Raw genomic sequence first — 12,715 nt, 5'->3', positions numbered from 1 at the left:
CGTGGCCAACAGCGGCGCGACCTGGGAGACCGTGGCCAACAGCGGCGCGACCTGGGAGACCGTGGCCAACAGCGGCGCGACCTGGGAGACCGTGGCCAACAGCGGCGCGACCTGGGAGACCGTGGCCAACAGCGGCGCGACCTGGGAGACCGTGGCCAACAGCGGCGCGACCTGGGAGACCGTGGCCAACAGCGGCGCGACCTGGGAGACCGTGGCCAACAGCGGCGCGACCTGGGAGACCGTGGCCAACAGCGGCGCGACCTGGGAGACCGTGGCCAACAGCGGCGCGACCTGGGAGACCGTGGCCAACAGCGGCGCGACCTGGGAGACCGTGGCCAACAGCGGCGCGACCTGGGAGACCGTGGCCAACAGCGGCGCGACCTGGGAGACCGTGGCCAAAAGCGGCGCGACCTGGGAGACCGTGGCCAAAAGCGGCGCGACCTGGGAGACCGTGGCCAACAGCGGCGCGACCTGGGAGACCGTGGCCAACAGCGGCGCGACCTGGGAGACCGTGGCCAACAGCGGCGCGACCTGGGAGACCGTGGCCAACAGCGGCGCGACCTGGGAGACCATGGCTAACAGCGGCGCGCTGTGGGAGGTCTTTAGGATCATCCGCAGGAACAGACATGTGAACAGTTGAACTTGATGGCCTGGAGTCTCTTTTTGAAACTACATTACCAGGTTACTCTATTAAGACTGTTCAGGACTCATATACAGCTCTCCACACCATTTAATGGAACACATTATACACACCTCAACAAACTATAACACTATATACCAATAAATACTACTAACACCCCCCCCCAAAAAAAAAAAAAAAAAAAAAAGAGTTTATTGTCTTACTTCCCAAGAGCGCTCTGGTCTGTTACTGGGCAGGGAGTCTGAGGAATAAGTGCAGGTAAAGAATGACTATCACCTTATCATGGCATTCTTGGACCACGGTCACTATCCTAGTTAAACTAACTGGGCAGCACAACATGGGGTACAATACAGGGGCTTATTCACTAAACTCAAACTGCGACTATAGACAGCCTGGAGTATTGCGAGCTAAACAATCACGGAGATCGACTGTTTATTACATAAGAGATGAGAAACATGATTATATTAAATCCACGTGTCTGGAAAGATGGTTAACAGTATGGATAGATTTAGGCTACAAAACGCTAGCCGTGAGAACTATAGAAATATTCTCCATACTGTGCGACTATTTACACACTCCGTTACTGAAGCTGTACATATTGAGTCCTCCTCGTCCAGAACCCGTCATTGTGAATATTAAAGAATAAAAAGTCAGCATTTTGTGGAAGACGAAAGCTCTGATTTGACAGAGGGAAAGGAAGAGTTAATCCCCCAATAATGTAGCTGGGTTTGCTGGGAGACTCTCTGGGTCTGTTCCTTCGGAGGGAACGGGCAGAGAGCACATGGCGAGGGAGGGGGATGGGGCCTGAACACCTGGTGGGGGGGGGGTGGGTGTATATATAGCCAGGGATTAACCGGAATAAGGGGGGGAAAGCCAGACCCAAGTTCCAGACTTGGCCCCCTGGCCCCCTCCTCCGGTGTGCAGAATCTGAAGATGTGTTACAGCTGCAGTGTCTGGAATGAAGCTCCTGTGCAGGACAAGCAGCCAGCGCTCCCGGAAAATACAGGACAGACAGGGGAAGGTGGGAGACAGGGGGAAGAAATGGCTGTCTGATGGGGGGGGGGGGAGGGGGAGACCAGCCACCCGATGAGGACACGTCAGAATGTATCACTTCTACAAGGAATCCAACCTAAACGTACGTTCTATTCAAGCCAACAACCATCTCCCATAATGCACTGCTTCCTACCCCTGGCCACCATCCATCTCCCAAAATGCACTGCTCCCTACCCCTGGCCACCATCCATCTCTCATAATGCACTGCTTCCTACCCCTGGCCACCATCCATCTCCCATAATGCACTGCTTCCTACCCCTGGCCACCATCCATCTCCCATAATGCACTGCTCCCTACCCCTGGCCACCATCCATCTCCCATAATGCACTGCTAGCTACCCCTGGCCACCATCCATCTCCCATAATGCACTGCTCCCTACCCCTGGCCACCATCCATCTCCCATAATGCACTGCTCCCTACCCCTGGCTACCATCCATCTCCCATAATGCACTGCTTCCTACCCCTGGCCACCATCCATCTCCCATAATGCACTGCTAGCTACCCCTGGCCACCATCCATCTCCCATAATGCACTGCTCCCTACCCCTGGTCACCATCCATCTCCCATAATGCACTGCTCCCTACCCCTGGCTACCATCCATCTCCCATAATGCACTGCTCCCTACCCCTGGCCACCATCCATCTCCCATAATGCACTGCTAGCTACCCCTGGCTACCATCCATCTCCCATAATGCACTGCTTCCTACCCCTGGCCATCATCCATCTCCCATAGTGCACTGCATCCTACCCCTGGCCACCATCTATCTCTCATAATGCACTGCTCCCTACCCCTGGCCACGATCCAGCTTCCATAATGCACTGCTCCCTACCCCTGGCCACCATCCATCTCCCATAATGCACTGCTTCCTACCCCTGGCCACCATCCATCTCCCATAATGCACTGCTTCCTACCCCTGGCCACCATCCATCTCCCCTAGTGCACTGCATCCTACCCCTGGCCACCATCTATCTCTCATAATGCACTGCTCCCTACCCCTGGCCACCATCCATCTCCCATAATGCACTGCTCCCTACCCCTGGCCACCATCCATCTCCCATAATGCACTGCTCCCTACCCCTGGCCACCATCCATCTCCCATAATGCACTGCTAGCTACCCCTGGCCATCATCCATCTCCCATAATGCACTGCTCCCTACCCCTGGCCACCATCCATCTCCCATAATGCACTGCTAGCTACCCCTGGCCACCATCCATCTCCCATAATGCACTGCTCCCTACCCCTGGCCACCATCCATCTCCCATAATGCACTGCTCCCTACCCCTGGCCACCATCCATCTCCCATAATGCACTGCTCCCTACCCCTGGCTACCATCCATCTCCCATAATGCACTGCTTCCTACCCCTGGCCACCATCCATCTCCCATAATGCACTGCTTCCTACCCCTGGCCACCATCCATCTCCCATAGTGCACTGCTCCCGACCCCTGGCCACCATCCATCTCCCATAATGCACTGCTTCCTACCCCTGGCTACCATCCATCTCCCATAATGCACTGCTTCCTACCCCTGGCCACCATCCATCTCCCATAGTGCACTGCTTCCTACCCCTGGCCACCATCCATCTCCCATAGTGCACTGCTTCCTACCCCTGGCCACCATCCATCTCCCATAGTGCACTGCATCCTACCCCTGGCCACCATCTATCTCCCATAGTGCACTGCATCCTACCCCTGGCCACCATCTATCTCTCATAATGCACTGCTCCCTACCCCTGGCCACGATCCAGCTTCCATAATGCACCGCTTCCTACCACTGGCCACCATCCAGCTTCCATAATTCACTGCTTCCTGCCCCCAGGACGCACTGGGCAGAGTGTGTATTGGACAATGGATACAGAATGTAGAGTACTCACAGAGAGTGGAAGGAGCGTAGCCACCCGGCCAGACACAGAGCTCAGCAGAGACGTCTTGCTCTCCTTATACGGGACATCCGCGCACAGCTTTTCCAAGAGGAGAGTCAGTACCTGCGACGTGAGAGGAGGATCGGAGGACAGCGCTCTCCACAGGATGCACGTCTCACTGTGAACCAGAGGAACAAACTGAGGGACTGTCTACAATCTCTGTCCCTCACTCTTACTGTGCGTGGCTGTCTCTGACCCTTATCGTCAGCCACTCAGAGTGAAAATCAGAGAGAGAGAGAGAGAGAGAGAGAGAGAGAGAGAGAGAGAGAGAGAGAGAGAGAGAGAGAGAGAGAGAGAGAGAGAGAGATGGTCTCTAACCATTAGCCAGTATTGGTCTCTCACTGTGCGTGACTGTCTCTGACCCTTATTGTCAGTCTCGGTCTCACTATGTGTGACTGTCTCTGACCCTTATTGTCAGTTTCGGTCTCGGTCTCTCACTGTGCGTGACTTTCTTTGACCCTTATTGTCAGTCTTGGTCTCTCAATGTGTGTGACTGTCTTTTACCCTTAGTCTCTGACTGAGCTTCTATTTTGCTGTTGGTTTAATTAAAGTCACAGCATTCAGCATGGCGTGGAAAAGAACACTAAACCCCTCCCATGACAAGAGCTTTCCGACTACACTGCAAGGTGTGTTACCTGTCATACGGCACCTGGCTGGAGAGAAGGCTAGAAACCACAGCTTCCACGTGTTGAGTGGCTAAAATGTACACGGTCTGAATGGCAGCTTTCTTTACGTGCTCTTCCTGTGAATCCTGTAACTGGTCGTGAACTCTCACAATGATCTCTGGTACCTGGGACAAACACAGACACAAGAACAAACATGAACATGAAGGATTTTAATTACGAGTAGAGCAAAAAACAAGAAACAGAGCACAATGGAAGAGCTTTCTCTCTGGGTAGAGAACACGGAGGACCTGATAGGACAGGAAGTGGGAAATTGGGTGAAGACCGCTTAGGTTCTGATAGGAACAGAAAGTGAGAGGGAACCTGAATGAAGACCACAGAGGTTCTGATAGAAGGACAGAAAGTGAGAGGGATCCTGAATGAAGACCACAGAGGTTCTGATAGAAGGACAGAAAGTGAGAGGGATCCTGAATGAAGACCACAGAGGTTCTGATAGAAGGACAGAAAGTGAGAGGGAACCTGAATGAAGACCACAGAGGTTCTGATAGAAGGACAGAAAGTGAGAGGGAACCTGAATGACCACAGAGGTTCTGATAGAAGGACAGAAAGTGAGAGGGAACCTGAATGAAGACCACAGAGGTTCTGATAGAAGGACAGAAAGTGAGATGGAACCTGAATGAAGAATATGAAAATAATGAGAGCAGGGTATGCAGGGCAAAAAGACCTGATGTTCCTTGCTTACTGTACCCTCCTGCAAAGGGCCACTCTTCACATGCACATGTACCTTTGAAAGCAGGATTGAGCCACGTTCTTTTAGCAGAGAATTGACCATAACAGTTGCAGCTCTGGAGCAGTTTGTATCAGGGTCTGAAAGTCCCTCAAATGTGATGAACAAGAGGCTAGTAATTTGCTCTGGAGGAAGCCGTTTTCCAATGATCTGAGTGGGAGAATGCAGTATAGAGCAATAAACATTTACACAAAAAAATAATAATTAATGATATTTCCTATTCGTTCCCAAGGTGGCTGAGGAAATCTTGAAGTTTGATCATTAGTCGATTTGTGCCATTACATGAAAGCTGACACATGTTGTGACTATTCCACTTACCACGGCAATGTTGAAGCAGGTGTGAAACAACACACCAGAGTCCGGATTCTGGAGTCCACATCTGAAAGTCTGCAATTTTTCTACCAATTCATCTTTATAATCTAAAGCAAAACCTGCAAGAGAACAGTATGATATGGGGAAGGCAGACATGTGACAAAACAATCCATATAAATGGAGGAAGGAGAAAACAGAATGGAAGTTGATCGGAGAGATGGAATATTTTATCCAAAAAACGAGGATGAGGATGGGAAAGACATGAGAAGGCTAAAAGCAGGATATGTAAAGAAATACGGAGACCGTGCTGGGTGTCACCAAAGGGGAAAAGGAGCTGGCAGCCAGCGAGGAGGAATGAAACAACACGTAGTTACCAGCAGAAGGAAACCCATGTCCACGACGGACACACATACTGACCCTCGTATCTCAGCTGGATGTAGAGAAGGTAGTAGATGCAGTCCACTGTGCGTTGACGGATTGAAGTGAGAGAGTCCGCACAGCGGGTGGCCAGGCTACCAATCAAAGCCCCCAGATTGTGGAATGGGACAACGCACTGTGTTAATATTATTTTAAGGTATAACATTAGATCAAACAAGAGATCTAGATCAACATTAAATGTTAAACAAATAACCTTATCGATGTCTACACACAGGGTATAATGCTTTAAGTTCCAAATCAAGTTCTAACTTGTATTTCGCAACCCAGCATCATCAACGTTTAGACCGGTCCTCACTCTTCCCACTATCACTGGAGAACAGTAGAGTTCTCCCTCTCCCTACCATACCTGGCAGAAAGACCAGTTCTCTCACTTCCTACCATTCCTGGAGGACAGACCAGTTTTTGCCTCTTCCAACCACCACTGGAGGACAGATCGGTCCTCCCTCTTCCAACCACCACTGGAGGATAGATTGGTGTTTGCTCTTCCTCCATCACTGGAGGATAAGTCGATCCCTACTCTTGCTACCATACTGGAGGATACCCCTTTACTTATCACTGGAGAAGAGGTCGATCTTCACTCTTCCTACCATCACTGGAAGATCGGTCATCCATTACTGGTAGGAACTGATCTATCGGGCCTCTCTCTCTCTACCGTAATACCTATAATGGATGTCATCCATATGAAGGAGGCTAAGTCATCAGTTGTTTGCTGTAGGGTCAGATGGACATAGTGATGCTCCCATCTCATGGACACAGATTCCTAGATGTATTAGAGTAAGTGTGGTTGGAAATAAAGCTAAATAAATAATTTTCCACTTACATTAACATTGAGCTTGTGTAAGTAGCAATCCAGCAGATCTGCACTTACATCCAGTGCCCGTTCTCGTTCATGTTCTTTGCTTGATTTGATCCAAGGACTCATTATCTGAAAAATGTAAGCCGCTCAGCAGCTGGTTCAGCCAGTAAGCCTTCCTCTCGCACATCCTTGGTCTGTAAACTTACCTGGAACATCTCCTGCAACCCACTGGGAGTTAGGTTCCAAACTAGAAGACTTCTCAATAAGTCCTTCAGAGCCATGAGAGTGTCTTTGTATAGAGTCTAGAGGAAGACCAAGTAATCATCTCAATAAAAACCTGAACATTTAGGGAAAATGAAACATCCAAAAGTAATCCAAAAATAAAAGCGAACTCAGAACAGATAGCATTTTAAAAGAGACTGACATGAGAATAAGGGTGACAAAAATGCACAAAACAAAGCAGGAGCAGGGCAAAGAGACCCAAAAAATAAAACAACAAAAAAACAAAACTGGATGAGGGTAGAGAGGTACAATAAAATAATTACACAAAAACGAAACAAAGCCGTACGATGGTAGAGAGATACAATACAATCAACAAACAACAACAAAACAAAGCAGGACAAGGGTAGAGCGATACAATAAAATCAATAAACAACAACAAAACAAAGCCGGACGAGGGTAGAGAGGTACAATAAAATCAATAAACAAACAAAACACAGCAGTGCGAGGGTAGAGAGGTACAATAAAATAATTACACAACAACAAAAACAAAGCAAGACGAGGGTAGAGGGATACAATAAAATCAATAAACAACAACAAAACAAAGTAGGACAAGGGTAGAGAGATACAAAAAAAAAATACAAAAACAGAATAAGGGCAGAGAGACCGATTAAAATAAGTTGAAAATAAGAATACACTGTCCTAATTGAACCCTTCATTATACATGATGTAATGGAAATCTGTTTTGGCAGTAACGCCGATCCCCATTCTCCTCCAAGCCCGAAGGACATCACAGAAAAACCCACAGTTTAATAAGTAATTATATATCAATAAAGTGATATTTCACACCACAGGGCCCTCGGAAACCGGAGGCCTTAATAAATAGCAGATCAGGAAAATAGTCATCATCCATAGTAAAGGGTCTTCTTAAACTCCTAATGCACATGTGGCGTCATAGAAATTGTGTGCATTAAGCCCCTCCCCACCACTGCGTCAAAAACCCCTTCCTGCTGAGCCCTGCACACCCTCATTTCCCATCTACCCCCTACCAGTCCAGGGTTTAGGGATTACCCTGTTGTGTCTAAAGTGTTATTTTTTTCTTTTTTGAAAATCACCTTAAACACAACAGGGTAATCCCTAAATCCTGGATTGTTAGGACTGGGTTGGGAACCACTGATCTAAAAGACCAGAAGCTGAAATATAGAACGCCTGGTGAAATAAAGCCCAGATCTAGAACTTCAGACAGATGACGATCTTCTAAAACATGACGTGTTTCAAGGTTTCTCCTGTTTATAAATGGTAACAGAGCAGACCTAGCGATTCACTATAACCATCTGTTAATCCAGAATCCTAGCGATTCACTATAACAATCCAATAATCCAGAATCCTAGCGATTCACTATAACAATCCAATAATCTAGAATCCTAGCGATTCACTATAACAATCCAATAATCCAGAATCCTAGCGATTCACTATAACAATCCAATAATCCAGAATCCTAGCGATTCACTATAACAATCCAATAATCCAGAATCCTAGCGATTCACTATAACAATCCAATAATCTAGAATCCTAGCGATTCACTATAACAATCCAATAATCCAGAATCCTAGCGATTCACTATAACGATCCAATAATCCAGAATCCTAGAGATTCACTATAACAATCCAATAATCCAGAATCCTAGTGATTCACTATAACAATCCAATAATCTAGAATCCTAGCGATTCACTATAACCATCTGTTAATCCAGAATCCTAGCGATTCACTATAACAATCCAATAATCCAGAATCCTAGCGATTCACTATAACAATCCAATAATCCAGAATCCTAGCGATTCACTATAACAATCCAATAATCCAGAATTCTAGTGATTCACTATAACAATCCAATAATCCAGAATCCTAGCGATTCACTATAACAATCCAATAATCCAGAATCCTAGCGATTCACTATAACAATCCAATAATCCAGAATCCTAGCGATTCACTATAACAATCCAATAATCCAGAATCCTAGCGATTCACTATAACAATCCAATAATCCAGAATCCTAGCGATTCACTATAACAATCCAATAATCCAGAATCCTAGCGATTCACTATAACAATCCAATAATCCAGAATCCTAGCGATTCACTATAACAATCCAATAATCCAGAATCCTAGCGATTCACTATAACAATCCAATAATCTAGAATCCTAGCGATTCACTATAACAATCCAATAATCCAGAATCCTAGCGATTCACTATAACGATCCAATAATCCAGAATCCTAGAGATTCACTATAACAATCCAATAATCCAGAATCCTAGTGATTCACTATAACAATCCAATAATCTAGAATCCTAGCGATTCACTATAACCATCTGTTAATCCAGAATCCTAGCGATTCACTATAACAATCCAATAATCCAGAATCCTAGCGATTCACTATAACAATCCAATAATCCAGAATCCTAGCGATTCACTATAACAATCCAATAATCCAGAATTCTAGTGATTCACTATAACAATCCAATAATCCAGAATCCTAGCGATTCACTATAACAATCCAATAATCCAGAATCCTAGCGATTCACTATAACAATCCAATAATCCAGAATCCTAGCGATTCACTATAACAATCCAATAATCCAGAATCCTAGCGATTCACTATAACAATCCAATAATCCAGAATCCTAGCGATTCACTATAACAATCCAATAATCCAGAATCCTAGCGATTCACTATAACAATCCAATAATCCAGAATCCTAGTGATTCACTATAACAATCCAATAATCCAGAATCCTAGTGATTCACTATAACAATCCATTAATCCAGAATCCTAGCGATTCACTGTAACAATCCAATAATCCAGAATCCTAGCGATTCACTATAACAATCCAATAATCCAGAATCCTAGCGATTCACTATAACAATCCAATAATCCAGAATCCTAGCGATTCACTATAACAATCCAATAATCCAGAATCCTAGCGATTCACTATAACAATCCAATAATCCAGAATCCTAGCGATTCACTATAACAATCCAATAATCCAGAATCCTAGCGATTCACTATAACAATCCAATAATCCAGAATCCTAGCGATTCACTATAACAATCCAATAATCCAGAATCCTAGCGATTCACTATAACAATCCAATAATCCAGAATCCTAGCGATTCACTATAACAATCCAATAATCCAGAATCCTAGCGATTCACTATAACAATCCAATAATCCAGAATTCTAGTGATTCACTATAACAATCCATTAATCCAGAATCCTAGCGATTCACTGTGACAATCCATTAATCCTTCAGGTAGGGGACCCATTTTTAAACATTACAGAAAACCAGGCGTCTGGTATGACCTAAAGAGGGAACAGAGTTCTGACAAAAGATAGAAGAGTGAAGACAAAGAATGATAAGGAAGAAGGGCCACTCTGCAAATAATTATTACGTCAGCCATGCCTCAAGTCACCAGGGCAAGGAGTTCTCACATAAAGCCTCGTAGATCAGACACATTGTTGTTTTGGTTATGAACAGAGATTACCTCTTTCAGCAAGTCCCCAGCACCCCCGGTGCCCACTGGTGGAAGACTAAAGATGCTGGTCAGGCTGGTATTGATCAGTTCAGACTTGTTGGCATCACTCAGAGGCGGCTCCAGCTTACTGAATATATATTAAGGAATGGAACATTTTACATTTGGCGCTCACTCCCATAACCTTTGTTTTTATTACATTATAGCGCATTATGTGGTCAGATTGATCTGTGCGTAAGGATACATCAGGTAAGTGCATGCAACCAGACAGCGGTGACGTAATGCAGTCTTCATGGTATCCGCTGGCTCAGATTTAATGAACTCCTGTAAGACATTCGACAGAAAACGGTGAAACAACAGTAGAACAAACTCCATCTTTTCAATAATTCCACGGAGAAACTTTCCGAGAGACCGCTATAAGAACAGGTCTTTAAAATGATCAGTAAATATTCAGTATATAACAGCCCCCCAGATTCTCCATACTGTAACATAGGGAAGGAGTCACGGAACTCACCATGAGCTGAGTGATAAGGTCGACCTTGCGGCTGAAGTTGAAGAAACCAGCTTGGGAGCTGTTACAAATGGCCAGGCCAACCATCGATATGCTTCTAATAAGACAGAGCCTCAGAGTCAGGTCCTGCGAGGTGGGAAAGATCGGAGGTTAATTATCCCTACCATAAATATTCCACACAGAAACGGTACCTTTACAGATGGCGCTAATGGTCATATATTTTATTACATTACATTTTGGAGTACACTTACAGAGAATGAGGTCTATTTTATAATGGACAATAAATCTCTTAAAATACTTGGCAATGGCAAAATAAACAAAAACAAGTGAAAGTGCAAATTTAATAATGTTAGTCACATAGCAACAAGCTGGTCTCTGAATAGAAAACTTAGAAAATCTACAATTTTCACCAGAATTTGCGATTTGTGATATTGGCTACATGCAAACCAGAGGCCGGATCAGGAAATGAAACACAAATTATATTTATTAAACACAGAATATTAAACCATTACTTTAAAGGACCACTCTAGGCACCCAGACCACTTCAGCTTAATGAAGTGGTCTGGGTGCCAGGACCAGCTAGCTGTTACCCTTTTTTTTATAAACATAGCAGTTTCAGAGAAACTGCTATGTTTATACTGAGGGTTAAGCCAGCCTCCAGAGCCTCTAGTGACTGTCTCACTGACAGCCGCTAGAGGCGCTTGCGTGCTTCTCACTGTGAAAATCACAGTGAGAGCACGCAAGCGTCCATAGGAAAGCATTATGAATGCTTTCCTATGCGACCGGCTGAATGCGAGCGCGGCTCCTGCCGCGCATGCGCATTCAGCCGATGACGTCGCGAGGAAGAAGAGGAGGAGGAGGAAAGCTCCCCGCCCGGCGCTGGAGAAAGAGGTAAGTTTAACCCCTTCCTCCCCCCAGAGCCCGGCGGGAGTGGGTCCCTGAGGGTGGGGGCACCCTCAGGGCACTCTAGTGCCAGGAAAACAAGTATGTTTTCCTGGCACTAGAGTGGTCCTTTAAATGCTGTGACTCTGGGAATCTATCACAACAGGACGGCAATGTGATTGGCTGAAATATATAGTAAGGCAATACAGGGGAACTCCAATAAAAAGGCATTTCTTAGCCAACCATTGGACAAGCAGAATTTATTTTATTTATTCCACAACCTATGGTGTGAGGGAATTGGACCAGATCACCGGTGCAGCGGAGCTCCGATACCACAGATAGGTATCTCCACTATTCCTTCCTCAATGCTTAAAGAAGCATAGTAAAAATCCAAGACCCTTTTCCCCACAGCAACTAGACATGACTTTTATGCACAGACCCCTACATAGGGTCTCCACATCAAAATTCTCCCAGAAGCCTCTGTGTCAGAAAACTAACTCAATTATATCTTAGTTACAGGAAAACATACTAAATTATTATAAAATCACACCAAAAATGCATCATAATAACATAGGAACTCTTAGCTTGAGTCTGAACGCCCACTTTGTTGAAACAGCGCTCAGATCCCTTTGGTAGTTTGTAAATGTCATTTGAATTAAGTTTTGACCGGTCGACCACAAGGTGATGTCCCAAAATAGTTCCACAGAAAACAAGGCAACGACCGGTCATCTTTCGGTGGTTCTCCTACAAACATCGGCGAAGGCTCCCCCTTGCTGTTAGGGGGCGAATGTTCCCACTGCTTGGTAGTTCATGTCTCTTGAATGCCATTCTCATAACTGTTCGTCAAGTTGGATGGGCAGCGGTACAAGTTTCCCAGGCGTTCGCGGGGTTGCGTTTCCGACATACAGGTCCACGCCCTCGACGACCATGTACTGCTACCGGCGTTCTGGAGACAAAATGGCTGCCAATCCTTGGATCACATGTGTTCGGTTATACGAGCG

General features: G+C 45.8%; 1 protein-coding gene across 1 annotated transcript in view; it reads right to left on the bottom strand.

Annotated features, from left to right (window-relative positions):
* Positions 1–12,715, bottom strand: part of MROH1 (maestro heat like repeat family member 1) — a 143,663-nt gene that overhangs the window by 88,690 nt on the left and 42,258 nt on the right. The window contains exons 15-24 of the mRNA XM_063450889.1: positions 10,836–10,958; positions 10,566–10,645; positions 10,334–10,451; positions 6,779–6,874; positions 6,597–6,701; positions 5,756–5,891; positions 5,345–5,457; positions 5,024–5,176; positions 4,252–4,406; positions 3,569–3,734 (exon numbers count right to left, since the gene is read on the bottom strand). Coding sequence (XP_063306959.1) covers positions 3,569–3,734; positions 4,252–4,406; positions 5,024–5,176; positions 5,345–5,457; positions 5,756–5,891; positions 6,597–6,701; positions 6,779–6,874; positions 10,334–10,451; positions 10,566–10,645; positions 10,836–10,958 — 1,245 coding nt within the window. The remainder of the gene's footprint in view (positions 1–3,568; positions 3,735–4,251; positions 4,407–5,023; positions 5,177–5,344; positions 5,458–5,755; positions 5,892–6,596; positions 6,702–6,778; positions 6,875–10,333; positions 10,452–10,565; positions 10,646–10,835; positions 10,959–12,715) is intronic.

Source organism: Pelobates fuscus, chromosome 4, assembly GCF_036172605.1.
Source record: "Pelobates fuscus isolate aPelFus1 chromosome 4, aPelFus1.pri, whole genome shotgun sequence".
NCBI lineage: Eukaryota > Metazoa > Chordata > Amphibia > Anura > Pelobatidae > Pelobates > Pelobates fuscus.
Note: the sequence above shows the minus strand (reverse complement) of the source record. Positions and strands in the feature narration are given on the sequence as shown.